This window comes from Mesoplodon bidens (genome assembly GCF_964165515.1).
Source record: "Mesoplodon bidens genome assembly, chromosome: 10".
Classification (NCBI taxonomy): Eukaryota; Metazoa; Chordata; class Mammalia; order Artiodactyla; family Ziphiidae; genus Mesoplodon; species Mesoplodon bidens.
The window spans coordinates 32,208,684-32,227,153 of NC_138172.1; the positions used below are offsets into that span (position 1 = coordinate 32,208,684).

General features: G+C 38.6%; 1 protein-coding gene across 2 annotated transcripts in view; it reads left to right on the top strand.

Moving 5' to 3' along the window:
• The window catches only part of DNAH12 (dynein axonemal heavy chain 12), a 213,395-nt gene that overhangs the window by 144,231 nt on the left and 50,694 nt on the right, over positions 1 to 18,470 (top strand). For both annotated transcript variants that reach the window (XM_081247432.1, XM_081247431.1), the window contains 10 exons: positions 430 to 624; positions 5,322 to 5,455; positions 6,943 to 7,105; positions 7,820 to 7,900; positions 8,236 to 8,416; positions 10,649 to 10,776; positions 12,566 to 12,655; positions 13,300 to 13,440; positions 16,476 to 16,717; positions 18,183 to 18,330. In XM_081247432.1, the coding sequence (XP_081103558.1) occupies positions 430 to 624; positions 5,322 to 5,455; positions 6,943 to 7,105; positions 7,820 to 7,900; positions 8,236 to 8,416; positions 10,649 to 10,776; positions 12,566 to 12,655; positions 13,300 to 13,440; positions 16,476 to 16,717; positions 18,183 to 18,330 (1,503 nt within the window). The remainder of the gene's footprint in view (positions 1 to 429; positions 625 to 5,321; positions 5,456 to 6,942; positions 7,106 to 7,819; positions 7,901 to 8,235; positions 8,417 to 10,648; positions 10,777 to 12,565; positions 12,656 to 13,299; positions 13,441 to 16,475; positions 16,718 to 18,182; positions 18,331 to 18,470) is intronic.

Below are 18,470 nucleotides of genomic sequence, written 5' to 3' on the forward strand. Positions count from 1 at the left end.
TTGTGGCATGCAGGCTCTAGTTCCCTGATCAGAGATTGAACCCAGGCCCCCTGAATTGGGAGTGTGGAGTCTTAACCACTGGACCACCAGGGAAGACCCTATAATGTTTTTAACTGGACACTTTAGTTGTTTATATTTTTTCCTCCTAAAAACAATGTTGAATTATAGTCCCACACATATATCTTGGTGAACTTTTGTATTTTTATAAGTTAAATTTTTGGCAGATATTTGTTTTTAAATTATAGAATTACAGAATTGAAAGTAGTCTTCTAAGTGCAAGCTATAACAAAACCATTATTTTGATATAAAAACAAAAATTTAAAGATATTTATAAGGGGAGTAATAAAAATTCTTAATATTCCAATATCTACTAATCTTATTATTAGTATACCTGTTTTTATTTATGAGGTTTTTTCTGGTATTCCCTAGGGTGTTCATCCTGTGGCTCAGGCTGGCAATAAACACGATGAATTCAGTCCCTTAGCGCTGTTTGCTTTCTTTGTGAATCGCTGCAAAGATAATCTTCATGTTGTAGTGGCCTTTAGTCCCATTGGAGATGCCTTTCGAAATTGCTTGAGGCAGTTCCCATCCCTCATCAATTGCTGTACCATTGACTGGTTTCAGGTTTGTAATCTGGGGGTGAAGGACAACTAAATCTTTTGGAATTTTGCTGAAATCTTACTCAACTTCTATTAATTTACATTCATCAAGTGTTTCTTGATCACTTACTCTAATGGCAGCACCAGGGACTGGTAAGACTACATGATCCCCAAAAGGAGCTCACACTCTAGACTGCAAGACAAGAAAAGCAGTCAGCAAATGAGCAGTCAACAATTATATAAAAGAGCCGTAGTCTTGGTGTGGGAAAGGTGTACTTATTAAGACAGTCACTCTCTGAAATATGAAAATGAATTCGTTCCATAGAGGAGGGGGTGTATAAGGAACCAGCAGAATGTATTTTATGTATACATATATATATACACACACATGTATATGTGTAAAGATATATAGATAGAGATATCTTTATCTATCTGTACATATATTTACTATAAGGAATTGGCTCACATGATTTTGGAGGCTGACATGTTCCAAGATTTGCAGCTGGCGAGCTGGAGACCCACAAGAGCTGACGGTGTAGTTCCAGTCTGAAGGCCAGCAAGGTTGACACCTAGGAAGAAATGATATTTCCATCTGAGTCCAAAGGCAGGAAAGAACTGATGTTCCCGCTTGAAGGCCATCAGGCAGGAGGAAGTCCCCCTTATCTGAGGGAGCATCAGCCTTTTTGTTCTATTCAGGCCTTCAACTGATTGGATGAGGCTCACTCACATTAGGGAGAGCAGCCTGCTTTACTCAGTCTGTTCATTTAAATATTGAACCCATCCAAAATTGCAACTCACAGAAACACCCAGAATAATGTTTGACCAAATATATGGACACCCTTTGGCCCATAGCAAGTTGACACATAAAATTAACTATCACAAGATGTTAGTACGTGCAAAGGTGGAACAGTGGGGGGAGCATGGCTCATTTGGGCAAATAGTTTGGTATGGCTGACTGGCAATGAGGGCAGCAGAAGTTACATTGGAGCTTTAAGTGGGTGCCAGGCTATAAAGGAATTTGTAAATGTGCCTAGGAATTTGGTTTTATCCCAAAGACATTGTGGGGGCATTAACATATATTTAGCTAATCAATATTTTAGGAATAACCCAAAACACTTGGAGGCTATATGGTGGATGATTTGGAGTGGGGCAAAACAAGAAACAGGAAGACCAACTTGGTGGCAATTTCAGTCATGCCAGCAGCAAATGATGCAGGCCACCACCTCATTTAAACAAGGCAAATCGTCACTGCCTGTGTAAAACCATTAAGTATTTATGCTCTTGAGAAGGGTAGCTCATGGTGCCTTCTATTTGTTTGTTTTATGCCTAATAGAATGTGGACTATAGATTGACCCTGGATAATTTCTTTTAAAGATAAATTTCTGATACTAATTTGTTTTATTCTCTCTTGCCTATTTATCAATTGCATGTTTGAAAAACTAATTCTGCCCTTTTGAGGATTGCAATATGTTTCAGCTAGTGGATGTTTTAGTGTTTATACAACAATAAAAGCTGTGTGAAACAGTTTTGCTTTATGCAAACTATATCTTAATATTGCTTCCATTAAGTAGCCCCAAACCAAAACCAAACAAACAAATGAACAAAGCCTGTCCAACCAAAAGTTTTTCTTTTGTGAAATCTTATAAATACAATTCTACTACTTCTGGATATGTATTTTATAACCATGAGGCTTTCTGTTCTGTTCTATGTGATTCATGCTTGTTGGGGGAAATTTTTAAAAAGGTGGAACTAGGAGTTGCAAATAGATAAGGGAGATTAAGTGGATAACAGAGAGGAATAGAGAGTTTATAGTGGAACATTGGGGCTATAGAACCTGTGTCAGGGGCGCTGATGGCATTGTTTGGGGCTTGGCTCTTTTAAACTCAGGAAGTGAGTGTAAACCACTGTGTCACACAGTCAGGAAGTCATTGACTTTTTGGATAGATCTCTGTTCTCCAAAGTAAGGTGTACTCTCACCAGAGGTGCCAAAACAACTAAGAGGATAAGGGAAGGATTTACTGGAATATTCGCTTTTGTATGAAATATTTCATATGGATTAACATTGACACCCTTACTCAGTTTGTACGTCAAATGGCCATGTGTCATAGATGGTATGCAAGGTACCCTGAGGGATTCCTGCAATGAACTAAAAATTGAAGATACATAATGCAGTTGTATGTGGACAGTAAGAGAATGTCATAAACTAGTAGGAGCTAGCTCAAGCTCTGTGTCAGCTACATTATAAGGCAAAAACAATGACTACTTAACAAGATCTGGTAAGACATTGGTAAAAACAAATTTAAGAAGGCTATTTGGAATATGGATTTATATCAACTGTTTAAATAATAAAGCTTATCCCCAGGGTGTGTCGTGACTTGCAATATTAGCTTATGATAGCGTGGTTACCTATCAACAGCCATTTTCTACCCACTCCATCTTTGCTGACAGAATTCTGATTTTGTTTGGGAAATCACTATCCATGTAGCCATGTATAATGGGGATTCATTCCTGGTCGGTCTAAGTCAGCATAGGTGCTCTCACTCGTCTTACTGTTGACCATTTTACACATGAGCCTGTTCATGACCCGTTGCTTGCCAATGGATCTGGATTTAAAGTCTGCCAGGGAGCTTTTGGGAGAAGCTTTCTCAGTATAAAAAGAGTTACATGATTGGAAAAGTCATATGACACTGATTTTGGCATTTTACAAAAATTAATTTATCTTAATAATCTTTAGATGCCTCTTTTTAGGTTTAAATATATATATATTAGTACGGTAATACCATATGCATATAATCTGTTAATAAGTATGTGTACACTGGTAGTGTGTGCTTAAAACTTTTTTTTACTAATAGGGTGCTTGATCAAAAAAGTTTGACTTGGGCTTCCCTGGTGGCACAGTGGTTGAGAGTCCGCCTGCCGATGCAGGGGACACGGGTTCGTGCCCCGGTCCGGGAAGATCCCACATGCAGCAGAGCGGCTGGGCCCGTGAGCCATGGCCGCTGGGCCTGTGCATCCGGAGCCTGTGCTCCGCAACGGGAGAGGCCACGACAGTGAGAGGCCCACGTACCGCAAAAAAAAGTTTGAGTTTTACCAGGATAGAGGGCCAGACACTGAAAAAATTGATCTTAAAATGCATATTGTCTACTATAAAGAAAAAAATTATAAGCATCTTGTTGAATCTAAATGAAATGAAGTTTGGAAAATACTCTAATGAGCAAATGGAGATTAATTACTCATTTAACATAAATTATTTCATTGAATAAATATTTCAAGTATTTATTGACAAGAGCTGTTTTAGGCACTGAAGATACCAGCAGTGAGGAAGAAGTCCTTGCTTTTGTGGACTTTACATTTTAGTGGTGAGTCAGGGAGACAGACAAAAACAAATAAATATATATGTCAGATATTGGTAAGTGCTAAGAAAAAATTCAGGATAATGGAAAGAGTAAAGAGGGAAGGAATGCTGTTTTAGAAAGAGTGCATTGGGAAGACCTTCCTGGTAAATTGGCATTTGCACAGAGATGTGAAAGAGTGAACCACATGGAGGTCTAGGTGGGGAGGGTTCTAGTCAGCGGGACGGCAAATCCAATGGCCCAGAGGCAGACGCACACTTGGTATATTCTAGGAAAAGCAAAGGAACCATTTCACTGAGATGGGGAATACTGGAAGAAAAGTGAATTTGTGGGGAAGAAAATCAAATGTTCAACTTTGGATGTTATAACAGGTAGGAATTATAATGGGCTGCTAGTAACAGAAACCCAAACTAAACACAGGTTTTTTTTTCTTTTCCTCTCTCATATAGAAAAAAAATTGAAGGTAAGCATACTGGGACTTTTGTGACTTAAGAAAGTCATCAGAATCCCATGTTCTTTTTTTTTTTTTTTTTTTTTTTTTTGCCATACGTGGGCCTCTCACCGCTGCGGCCTCTCCCGCTACGGAGCACAGGCTCTGGACGCGCAGGCCCAGCGGCCACGGCCCACGGGCCCAGCCGCTCTGAGGCACGTGGGATCCTCCCCGACCGGGGCACGAACCCGCATCCCCTGCATCGGCAGGTGGACTCTCAACCACTGTGCCACTAGGGAAGCCCCCCAAGTTCTTCTTTACTATCCTTAGCGTGTGGTTTCCATCTTCAGAGTCATCATATGGTCTAATGTGGCTGCTAGATCTCCAACTTTCACATCTGTGCTCCGGAAACAAAGTAGAATAATGGAAAGTAGGGCAAAAAGGACCTATGCCAGCTCTATGTAATTCTCTAGAGAGCTTGCTTATATGTCATTATTTACTCTGAATTGCAAAGGAGTCTAGGAAATGTGGTATTATAACTGGGCATATTGCTATCTAGAATAAAATTGGAGTTCTAAGGAAAGGGGGCTGATAGGTATTAAGAGAGCAACTAAGCAGCCTGTGCCATTGTCCTACTAAATTTGGGGTGCCTACTAGATGTCCAAGTGGAAGAGTTAGGGAAGCAGTATAGTATATCTTTGATATGTAAATTATTATCTACCGTTCCTTTATATTGCGTTATCTTTAATTTTACTGTATAAAATATTTATTAGATCTTTCATAGATTTATTGTGCCCTTAGTCCCCCTAATTCTAGTTTCCCTATTAAGGTTTTAATTTTCTCAACCCCAAATTCTTCTCACATAGGAAGACAATTTATATAACTGAAGTGTGACTAATCATCTTAACTTTTATTTGCTTTTCTTTTTCTTATTTTTAGCCATGGCCCGAAGACGCTCTTGAACTTGTAGCTGTGAAATTCTTAGAAACACTGGAGCTTACTGAGGTTGAACGACGAGAGATAGTTCCAATCTGCAAACACTTTCACTCTTCCATTATACATCTTTCAGAAAGGTTAATATTAATAAATTTTACAATAATGCCTTGTATTTTAAAGCATCTTTTTTTGTGAAAGCCCAAAATTTTAATGGGATTTCTATGGCTTCTAAGTCTCTTCAATCATTTAATTAGTTAAGACTTGTAAGTAATAGAAAGCTGCTTGATCTAGGTTTCACAAAGAGAGGAATTTATTACAAAGATACAGGGGTACCTTACAAAGTTAAGGAAAAGAATACAGCTGTATCTTAGAAGTGACTGGAAGCAGGAGTTAAAAAGCCACCACAAACTCAGAAATGCTTTTTCTCTGTTTCTCATCCCTGTTTCTCTTGGGCATCTGCTTGCTTCTTTCTCTTTATAGACTGAATTTTTTACTTCCCAGTATATATGGAGGAAACTGTCTGCCTCTCGATTCTCAATTTTACTTCTTGCAGTTCCAGCTTTAGCAGAGACTGATTGGCTGTTTCCAGTTCTCTATTCCCAATTTATTCCAAAATATGATTAGCCTTGTTTGTGTCCAGTGCCCAACCCTGCTCTGATCTGCTGTGGTTATGGTGGCAGGTTTCACATAACAAACATTTCTCTTGGGGCACTGGTTGGAAGTTCTCAGACAAGGAGGGAGATAGTTGGTGCGCTGTGGATGCCTTAAAAGTATAAGTTTTACCTCTGTTCATCTCTCAGATCCTCATTTCAAAGGTGCTCATAGTATATTGCCAGAGTTTTACAGCCAGCTAGCATGTTTGGCTTGGACAGTTAACACCAATCAGTGGGCTCTAGTCTACATATTTGATGTGAAACATCATTGCATCCATTGTTTTTATGTGTATGGGTAGTAGTCTTATATTTCTGGCCAAACCCCGTTCAACCAACATGTGACACGTGTGCAAGGAATGATGACTCATTCTTGCTATGCTATCTGCAGTCTCCTTTCCTACTATACTTGTGTACAGTATCTTGGGTCCCTTAGATCCTCCTGGCATATGAAACATGTAAAAAGACCTTCCTATATCCTTCTTGCTATAGTTCTCTTTTGAGACATATCTTTGTTGATTTGTGCTTTTTAACTACACCATTGCTATTAGATATTTTGTAGACAAGAAATTAGGAAATGGTTCTGTGTAATATTCTAGGATTTTGTAAACTTCAAGTATTCAGCAGCTTCTGAATAAAATTAACCTTTATTCTTAAATGTTTGTTGTTGGGCTTCCCTGGTGGTGCAGTGGTTGAGAGTCCGCCTGCCGATGCAGGGGACGCGGGTTCGTGCCCCGGTCCGGGAGGATCCCACATGCCGCGGAGCGGCTGGACCCGTGAGCCATGGCCGCTGGGCCTGCATGTCCAGAGCCTGTGCTCTGCAACGGGAGAGGTCACAGCAGTGAGAGGCCCGCGTATCGCAAAAAAAAAAAAAAAAAAAAAAAAAAGTTTGTTGTTAATGCTATGTCGAATTTACTTCTTACTTCATAAAATCCATTACTTATAGTAAGATATGCTGTCTGCCTCTCTTTTAGGTTCTTGCACGTGTTAGGACGACATAACTATGTTACTGCTACTTCTTACCTTGAACTTATTGCCTCATTTCAACAACTTTTGACTAAGAGGCAACAAACTGTAATGGAAGCAAAACAGCGATATGTGAATGGACTTGACAAATTAGCTTTTGCTGAGTCTCAGGTAAATTTGAAGAGCTGCTCAAATGGTAATACATAATGGGAAATAGAAGAGCTATAATTTATTGAGAATATATTATGTGCCAGGTACTGTGTTATGTGCTTCATGTGCATTCCTTCAGTTATTCCTCATAACAACTCCATGAGGTAGACACTTTTATGATCCTCATTTTACAGATGAGTAAAGTGAATTTTACAGAAGTTCACTGAGTTTCCCAGACCACACAGACTCAAATACACCGAGTTTTATTCTTAATTTTTTGGCATTTGGAGAGAATATAATGTCAGGGTTGACTTTTTATTGTAATAGCTGGTTAAATATAAGATTGGTTTTTTTTTTAAATTAGTCAAGTGCTAGTAATACTTATTAGCATTATTTCAACATAGGCAACAGAGTGTTGGGGTGGTCTGGATGCACTGTATACCAGGCACATAGTATAATAGGGATAGCCCAAGCTGTCACCTTTTTTCTATCTGATTTTCTTCCTCAACAACTGCATTCTTCCACTGCCCTGTCATACTCAAGGAAGATAAAGTCTTTTGTGAAGAAAACTGGCCACACTCTCATGGTTTTGTTTATCATGTAAAGAACTGGAAAAAAAAAAAAGTTAAGGTTTTCTGTCCCCAATACCTTATGATACATTTAAGTTTCAATTTTCTCTGTTTGGCTTCTATAGCTATTGTAGTTATGAAAACTAATGACAAATTGTTTACTTAGGTTGGTGAAATGAAAATAGAGCTTGTTCAGTTACAGCCCAAATTGGAGGAAGCTAAAATTGAAAATGCACATATGATGCAGGTAAAGTATCCTGAATTTTTAAAAACTGATGTCAGAGGACAATTGAAATATGTAAAATCAGCCTTGAAAATAAGCCTTAATTTTTTTGCCACTAGATCTTAGGGATGTTACCCTTTTCAGTTGACTCATTGGGTTCCATGTGGTTTCTCTTGTTTTTGAAGAGAGATGGGGAGCCCATTACCAAACTAGGTCACGTGTATTTACATTTCTCCTCATTTTATCCTTCAAAATGATATGTCGGGTTCCCTAATCCTCAATGTTCTTTCGTCTCTAGGATAGAGAAAGCATTAGGATGTTTAAGGAAATGTCTTTATTTTTTTCTTTCTTTTCTTTAGATTATTGAGATAGAATCTGCACAAGTGGAAGCTAAAAGAAAGTTTGTGAAATCTGATGAAGAGATAGCCAGTGGAAAGGCTGAAGAAGCCCAAGCTCTGAAAAATGAGTGTGAAAGTGATCTAGCTGAGGCGATTCCAGCTTTGGAAGCAGCTCTGTCTGCACTGGATACACTAAAGGCAAGTGTTTGAATTAGCTTGTGTTTCATCAACAAAGTAAAACTGCATACAGATACTTGGTTAATTCGGTATAGTTCACTTTCAGTGGGTGGTATTATATTGTTTTTGTCCAGTCAAATGAAACTTGACTCTTAACAATTCCTTTTTGCTATACTGTTATCTTATATTTTTTGCTTTTCATATATTATTTATAATTTTCATTCAGGATATTCCAGTGGGAATGGAATAATCTCCAAGAGGCCACAGTGGTTCTGTACATGGACCAGGAGGCATATGTTAAAGAGAATGTTGAGCTACCTTTCTGCAGCCTTCTGGGCATGCATGTACAGCAAAACCTAAAGATCATTTCCAATATAGATGTGGGTCACACCTGTCTGCATTACACTATGTTGTATATGACTCTACAGGGTCTTTAGGCAAAACCAGAATAACCTCACCAAACAGAGCAGAGAGACCAGCTTCTGTTGACTAGGGAGGCCCAGTGTAGTATGGAAGTTCAGGATATTCAGACCCCATTCTTTGCCTTTTTTCCTAATCAATGCCCTAACTCAGGGGTCCCCAGCCCCCAGGCTGCAGACCGCTACTGGTCCGCAGCCTGTTAGGAACGTGGCCGCACAGCAGGAGGTGAGTGGCAGGCAGGCGAAGCTTCATTTTCCACTCTGCATCGCTCGCATTACTGCCTGAACCATGGCTTGCAGTATCACCTGAACCATCCCCCAGCCACCCTCCACCCCCAATCCGTGGAAAAATTATCTTCCACAAAACTGGTCCCTGGTGCCAGAAAGTTTAGGGACCACTACAACTTTCACGTAAGATACCTGACAAGATGGTGAGCTCAACCTATCAGTAATTCAGCGTCTTTCAGGATCAAATTCTATATCTGATTTTCAGTTATATCAGACTTGTAGTTGTAAGACTTAAGATTGTGTTAGGGCATTTATATTTAGAAACTGTCACTGTGCTGTGAACCAGGAATTTAACCAGAATTTTAATATTAAAATTCTGAGCTTATTATTTTCTTCATGTCTGCTCTCTGTCACATTTAAAAGCCACATTCTACCCAGTAGTCTTTCTTCATTCTCTCCTTAGATGTTTATCAGAAGAGCCAATCATTTTGACAAAGTTTGTTTTTAATAGACACTCCATTCTAGATGACCATGAGCATGAATTTAGGTGACTTTTATCACTGTGTACCATGGACTTTCTGTACCGCATCCTCTGATACTCACAGGATTCTTGATGCCTTTAAACACCACCAGTTCAAGTTATCAGTATCAGGTTTCCCTTTCAGTTGTTTGTACCCTCCTAGTATCAAATACTGTATTATAGAAAAGAGTTAGGGTTCAGTTGCAGAGAAGAGAATTGACTATTTAGTGTTAGCAAAGATTCTTTAGGGAATTTTATAAATAAATTACAGAATTCTTGGAAGAGCTGAGCAAATAGATTCTAGGCCAAGCTGCCAGGAATGACTCACAAAGCTAAACTGAGGCACTAATCTACCAGAGGAATGATCCCTCTGAGTTGGAAGCCTGCAGAGCCTTCTTACAGAGCCATATTGCCTCCACCATAATCCATATCAGCCAAACAGATGCCTCGTGCTCTGCAAGTCTCCTCACTTATTCATTCTGAATTCTAGTATCACTCAAGTGATCTTATGGTAGGACCTAACGACCTCCCACAACTCTAGCTGCATGGGAAACTAAGATAAATTTTTAGCTTTCCAGCAATTACAAGGGAAGTCAGAAGGATACTGGAGTGGATAATAACTAACTGAATCAATTGTGTCTGTCGTAACAATATATACCTTTTTAGAAAATAAGTTTGGAATTGGAACTTACCTCTTCTTTCATTTTTGGTGGGTAAAGCTAACATGTAAGCAAATATAGAATTAAGTCTTTATTTAACTTAGGGTTATTAACGTGGATTCCATGTGTGGGCTTGGCATGTGACTATATAAAAATTTTGTGCATGTGCGCAAAAATATTTTCTCTAGAAGATTCTTAGCTGTCACCATATTCTCATAAGGACCTATGAACTCTCAAACACTTGGGAACCATTGGTTTACTGTACTTAAGTTCTCTTTTGTTAATTCTTTCATAACCATGCAAAGCAAAAAACAATTACAGTTTCAAATGAAAATTTATGCTTTTATTATTCTCCAACATTATTTTTGAAACTCTTATTATTTAAAAGTAGACTATTCTGAAGATACCCTGTTTTCTTTTTATTTAGCCAGCTGACATTACAATTGTGAAGTCAATGAAGAATCCTCCATCTGGTGTTAAACTAGTTATGGCAGCTGTTTGTGTTATGAAAGATATAAAACCAGAAAAAATTTCGGATCCTTCAGGAACTGGAGGCAAGGTAATAACTAGACACAGATTTATATCATATTCATGAATGTACAGAACACTTTACAGCAACTATTATCAAATTAAATGTCAACAGTACCCAGTTCAGGGAAGACATATTGTTTTCCAGATTATATGTATCCTAGATAAAGCTAAGGCAGTATAACATCAGAAAAATGTAGTTCCAGTTGTTTCCATCTCCTTTTCTGTCTATGCAGAATTCCTCACTGTCATGGGGTAGGGTTGAATGAACAGTGAGACACCTGTGCTTTTCCAGCTAAGAGTCTCAAGAACGTGATATGGTTATATAGGTGTTGTTTCTGAGCATTCAAAAAATTCTGCTGTTAAGCAGTACAGTGACATTGTTAAAAGCATTTGCTCTGGAGCCAGAATGTCTATATTCAGAAATTCTGACCCTCCTAGCAATGTGACCCTGGGGACAATGCTTAACCTCTGTGGAACTGTGTAAAAAGAGGATTGTCCTAGTACCTGCCTCACAAAGTTAATGCAAGGATTAGATTAGTTAATACATATAAAGCTCTTACGTATAAGGCCTTATAAACAGTAAGCTGTTTATAATAATAAATATTACACATTTATTACTAAACGTTAGCTGTTGTTATTACAATTATTATTCAAAGGTATCTCCCTTAAAAAAGATGGTGTAACATCTATCCTAAACTAAATTTATAGACTTATTTTCTTTTCAGATTTTTACAATACCTAGGTTTGAATTCCTGAATTGGAGAATTGGGATTTTTTTTTGGCCATTCTATCCTTCGTTGACATAATAAAGATAAAGAAAATAAACAGGCTCTTACCTTAACAAGTTATTCTCACTTACGCACATACAGATAGACATACACACACGCACATACACCCCATCAGGCTTCTGAAATTAATAAAAAGAATGTTCAGCTACTTATTTAACACCTTTTATTAGCACAAGTACCATGTGCTTTATCTTATAACTGACAGAGCAGTGTATAATCTTTGTCTTTCTGCTTTCTCTTCTTTATTCCACTTGGGAAGTCTAGGTAGGTGAGGAGATTTTCTATAAGAAAAATATTTGCTACCTGTTTTAGTCCATTTGGGCTACTATAACAAGTTACCACAGATAGGGGTGGCTTATAAACAACAAAAATTTATTTCTCACACTTCTGGAGGCTGGGAAGTCCAAAATCAAGACTACAGTAGGTTCAGTGTCTGGTGAGGGTTCACTTCCTGGTTTATAGACTACCATCTCTTTGTTGTGTCCTCACATAGTGGAAGGATGAGGGACCTCTCTGAGGTCTATTTCTCAGACCAAGGACCACCTCCCAAAGTCCCCACCTCCAAATACTATTACACTGGGGAGTAGGCTTCAGCATACGAATTTGGGGAAAGGACACAAACTTTCAGTCTATGGCACTACCTTTCTGGTTTGAAAGTCAAGATTAATGGAAAATAAAAGTTGAAATTAAAAAAATATATTTTCTTATAGGAAAATTGTTATGGTGTTTATACCAGCTGCTTTTCTTAAGTTTTCTAAAGAGAAATAATCGTATATTTTGCCTTTTAATGTTTAATTTTTAATAATAAATTCAATATATAAGTTCATATACATATTTTAAATATTTGCTATACTTAACATGTTCTCAGGGAGAGAAATCTCTTTATTTCATTTCCAAGGAGATGTAGGTTTATATTTTGAAAGTACAGTGTATAGTTTCTCTGGATTAATATATCTTAAACCTCAAGAAAAGTTTTATATCAAGATACTTAATTCACATCTAATAAGTTTCCATAAATTTTATTTATAGATATTAGATTACTGGGGACCTAGCAAAAAACTTCTGGGAGATATGAATTTCCTAAGAGATTTGAGAGAATATGACAAGGACAACATTCCGGTGAGTTTCATTGGATTTTTTCTACAAATGTAATTTTGCCAAGATGTATAAAATCTTTAACATTTTGCAATATTATATAAAACGTAAGAAGATAGTCTGTCTTTAGAATTAAGATAATAAATAAATGAATATTATATTTATTAATGACTATATTATGAATTCTCATAATACATAAAACCTCTCCTCTTTCAGACCATCAAAAGTCATTGAATAAATTACTGTTTTAGTGTATTATTGACATGAAAGAGTTCTCCAAGTGTCTTATAATAGGTTTATTTCTTAATAAATTGGATATACAAATTTGTGAGGTAAAAAAGTATAGTTGTTTTTCATCCAAACTTCTATTTATTTATGTTTAATTGTTCTTTTTCCTTATTTCCATATGTTTTTCCAAACTATACAAGTCTTTTAAATTTTTTGGAAGAAATACCTTGTTTCACTATCTGTAATAAGTTTGCATATTTTGCTCACAAATATGACTGCTGCAATTATGCTTATTTTAAAAATATCTCAAAGTGCTCACTTTGGTTTTTGAAGGCAACATAACTTTTTTATATACTTTTTTCTACTATGTATGATTAATTTTTCATCTATGGTTGCGTGATATATGTTGAAATTTTAAGATCTAAATCTTTGTTTTATAGGTGACTATTATGCAGAAGATTCGTGGTGAATACTTAACAAACCCTGAATTTGATCCCCCTAAGGTTGCTAAAGCTTCCTCTGCAGCTGAGGGTCTGTGTAAGTGGATCATGGCTATGGAAGTGTATGACAGAGTTGCGAAGGTATTTTGAGGATCAGCGCATCCATTTTGTGTTGAAATATTCCCATAAGTTAAAATCTATGCCAATATTTACTAGTTAAGAAGTTTCTAAAAGTGATACCACAAAGAATTTGTCCTGCTGCAGCATAATCATCAGACATTAACGGAGTATCTAGTACATGAAGAGAATACTTATGTGTGACATAACCTGTTTGGGACCAGTGTAAGTGAGAGCAGGGATGATCATTGAAACTGGCCAGACTGACCTATAGCTACAGGGACCTGGGGCAAAAGAGAATTAAGTTTTATGAGGGGACAGCAGAAGCAAAGAAAAATCCAAAACACTAAGGGCAAAGTTGCAGATTAAAATCTTGATGCAAAGGTCAGAAGTAAGAAGTTCCAGTAGGGTTAAGAGGCGGAGCGTGGAATCAAGCCATGGCATGCAGTGATAGGGAGTCTTTTTTGGAGTACCCACTGAGGCCAAATTCCTGGGAGAGCAGAGAATGGTTAAGAGCATTTTGTAAATTTGACTAGCAAAGGACCAAGGAAACACTGGCCTTGCCCTCAGCAGCTTGCAGAATTCTACCAAGGGGAGCAGGAAATATAAATAAAAATACCCAAGGAAATACATGATAGCATGTGTTTAGAACAACCTCAGAGTATAGGATGAGTGATCAGGCTGTAATGATTGAGAAGATATTCTTAATAAAGTATATGTACCTATAGAGAGGTACAGACTGTGACTGTAAATTTCAGGGGAGTAGAACTTTATACACCTGTTAAAGAAATAAAATTAATTTTTTAAAATAAATTTACTTTATTTTTATTTTTTTTCGGCTGTGTTGGGTCTTCATTGCTGCTCACAGGCCCTCTGTTGTTGAGGCGAGCGGGGACTACACTTCGTTGCGGTGCACAGGCTTCTCACTGCAGTGGCTTCTCTTGTTGTGGCACACGGGCTCAGTAGTTGTGGCTCATGGGCTCTAGAGTGCAGGCCCAGCAGTTGTGGTGCACAGGCTTAATTGCTCTACGGCATGTGGGATCTTCCTAGACCAGGGCTCGAACCCATGTCCCCTGCATTGGCAGGCGGATTCTTAACCACAGCGCCACCAGGGAAGCCCTAAAATTAATTTTAATGGATGTTCTTCCATTTGAAAATCTTGTCCCTCCCCATAGTAATCTCAGCAGGTCGGCGAGCTCTCAACTCAGCTAATTTACACATGTGGAATCTTCTGGATCCTTTCTATAAAGCTGAGAATCTAAGGTGTTCAGGTTCTTTTCCGACTTTCCACTCTACACCTCCACACTGCTTTTTTTCTTCTTCTTCTTCTTTTTTTTGCGGTACGCGGGCCTCTCACCGCTGCAGCCTCTCCCATTGCGGAGCGCAGGCTCAGCGGCCGTGGCTCACGGGCCCAGCCGCTCCGTGGCACGTGGGATCCTCCTGCACCGGGGCACGAACCCGTGTCCCCTGCATCGGCAGGCGGACTCTCAACCACTGCACCACCAGGGAAGCCCCACACTGCTATTTTTTAATTCTGATGCACCTGTCTCATGTTGTTATGGAGGGGTTGAAGGGAGATATCCAGCAAGGTCTTCTCCAAAGTCCAAAGTAGAAAGTGGAGCTTCCTAATTCAATATCTGATCCCTTTTTTTGTCTGTGCTGGGTCTTGGTTGCTGTGTGCAGGCTTTCTCTAATTGCAGTGAGTGGGGGCTACTATTCGTTGCAGTGCACAGGCTTCTCATTGCAGTGGCTTCTCTTGTTGCGGGGCAGGGGCTGTAGGCACACAGGCTTCAGTAGTTGTGGCATGCGGGCTCAGTAGTTGTGGTTCCTGAGCTCTAGAGCACAGACTCAGTAGTTGTGGCGCATGGGCTTAGTTGCTCTGTGGCATTTGGGATCTTCCCAGACCAGGGCTTGAACCTGTGTCCCCTGCATTGGCAGGAGGATTCTTTTTTTTTTCTTTTTTTTTTTTGCGGTAGGTGGGCCTCTCACTGTTGTGGCCTCTCCCTTTGAGGAGCACAGGCTCCGGACGCGCAGGCTCAGCGGCCATTGCTCGTGTGCCTAGCCGCTCCGCGGCATGTGGGATCTTCCTGGACCGGGGCACAAACCCGTGTCCCCTGCATCCGCAGGCGGACTCTCAACCACTGCGCCACCAGCGGAGCCCGGCCGGAGGATTCTTAACCACTGCGCCACCAGGGGAGCCCCAATATCTGATTCTTTGCCTCACTCTTCCTCTAACCCTTCAGCTCATTCACGGCAATGTACCAGAAGACTTAGGTCTCCCTTCTTTCAAATGGACATATACTCTCTTTGGTCATCTTGTAAATTCCTTCTACTAGTGGCTTATAGTACACTCTGATCAAGTTGGCCAAACCCCATTCTTGATATATTGATACTAATGAGCATAATAAAATAAGAAATTTAGAAAATTCTTTTTCTCTCAACAAAGTGTCACTTTTCAAGATTTGTTGAGGAAAATTCAGTTTTGGTAGTGAAGCTGAACACCGAGACTTTATTTCTCTTTGTATTACTGCTACTGTCTTAATCCCCTCAAGGCAAATGTAAGCCTCAGCTGACTGGGAAGACATTGAGAATTTCCAAGCTGACTTGGAAATGCCAAAAAAAAAAAAAAAAAAAAAAGCACTTTCATGTACTTTTAAGCATTTGTAACTCCTGTTACATGTTTTTCTATTTTTTTGCAGCAGTTCAATGGCAACTCCTCATTATTTTGAGATATTTTGCTATATATTATGCTATTCTTGCTACATATTATGACATTTTATTAGTCCAGAATAACTTGCCTATTTTATAGATAACAGTTTGCTAGTCCAGAATGATTTTATATATTTTATAAAACATAGGAATATATTTTACTTTATCTGCATATAAAAATATGATGTAAGATTTAAGGCATTTAAAATTTGTATAATTTATTGTTATAAGTGATAAATGTATTTATAATCATAAATAAACATTTAAAATTCATAATATCTATAAAGGATTATGTCGATTGTCAGTTTTATATAGTACACATTATAGCTGCATATATTGTTCCCAAACAGGTAGTGGCTCCTAAGAAAGCCCGCTTAACAGAAGCTCAGAAGTCCTTAGCTGAGACAATGGAGCTTTTGAATCAGAAGAGAGCAGAACTAGCAGAAGTAGAACATCATCTGGAAAATTTACAAGCAACATTTCTTGAGAAAACTGAGGAAAAGGCTCGTTTAGAAGACCAGGTGGAACTCTGTGCTAAGAAACTTGAAAGAGCCTCAAAACTAATTGGAGGACTAGGTGGAGAAAAATCAAGGTCAGATTTCCACTCCTTTTAACAATATTTTAAAATGTCGGGCTTGAATATGTGACTTTCTTTGGGTATTTATTATGATTACTGATTTTTAAATGGCTGGTTGAGATTGTGGGACTTTCTATAAAGCACCTGGCTAAGCTTCTCCTAACAGAATATCAGTGTCAAGGATGGTGTTTGCAACTTGCTTTCAAATGTTAAAAGAGAGAGAGAGAGAGAGAGAGAGAGAAAGAAGCAAATAAAACAAATGATAGGGCTTCCCTGGTGGTGCAGTGGTTGAGAGTCTGCTTGCTGATGCAGCGGACACGGGTTCATGCCCTGGTCCGGGAAGATCCCACATGCTGCGGAGCGGCTGGACCTGTGAGCCATGGCCACTGAGCCTGCGCGTCCGGAGCCTGTACTCCGCAGTGGGAGAGGCCACGGCACTGGGAGACCCGCGTACCACAAAAAAAAAAAAAAAAAAAAAAAAAAAAAAGATAATTTTTAAGTGGTGAGTATGTGGGTGATCATTGTGCAATTCTTTCCAATTTTATGTATGTTAAAATTTTTCATAATAAAATGTTTGGGAGTAGTGGATATATGGTTCATTTTGTTAAATTTATTTTGGATAACTGACTTGGTATAACAAAGCCAGTTAGCTTTATTTTAATCTATTTATTTTTACTGGCCAGCCAACTATCATAGTTATTAACTATATTTGTTGAATGAATAGCATGATAAAGTTACATACTTTTGACAATACTTTGTAGCATAGATTGGATGGTTTTGTAATGCACTTTTTATTGTAAAGGTTTCATTAAATGCAAAAAAATATCAACCTTGGACTTCCCTGGTGGCGCAGTGGTTGAGAGTCCGCTTGCTGATGCAGGGGACACGGGTTCGTGCCCCGGTCTGGGAAGATCCCACATGCCGCGGAGCTGCTAGGCCCGTGAGCCATGGCCGCTGGGCCTGCGTGTCTGGAGCCTGTGCTCCGCAACGGGAGAGGCCACAACAGTGAGAGGCCCGTGTACCGCAAAAAAAAAAAAAAAAAAAAATATATCAACCTTAACATTAGTATGTCAGCTGCTATACAACTTAAATGTAATTTTTGGTAATGAATTGCAAATGTTCCTATGTTTTTCAGGAACAAGTAGCAGGGCCACTAGACCAAATCATCCTGATTAAAATTATTAGACAAAATGCTGGTGGTTTTTTTGTTTTTGTTTTGCTTATTCTGAAAGAACAAGTCCTGTAAGAAATGCCTAATATTCTAATAATCAAAGGTAGATTATCATTTGTATAACATAGACATATATTATAGCATGTTAGAGCTAGAAGGGACCCAACTTCCTTGCTTATAGATAAGCAAGTGCCCAACATTTCATGGCATTTTGTTATAGAGTTTGGACTAAAAGCCCCTAGCTCTTTCAATTACTATCTTAGATCATTCTCTATGGTGAGGCTATTTTGCCTTTGATTAATCTCCCAGATGGTCTCAAGCTGCAGATGACCTTCAGATAGTATATGAAAATTTGACTGGTGATGTCTTAGTATCAGCAGGAGTAATAGCCTACCTTGGTGCTTTCACTGCTGGCTTTCGACAAACATGTACAGAAGATTGGAGCATGTTGTGCAAGGTAATGGTTTTATATTTCATGTTTCTTTATATAGAACACTTAAAGTATGTGTTGGGGTATTTGGGGGGAAAAGATGATAATAAAAACAGAGAAAGGGAGAAATGACTGAAAATAGGGGGTTTTTCTTTTTTTCTTCTTGT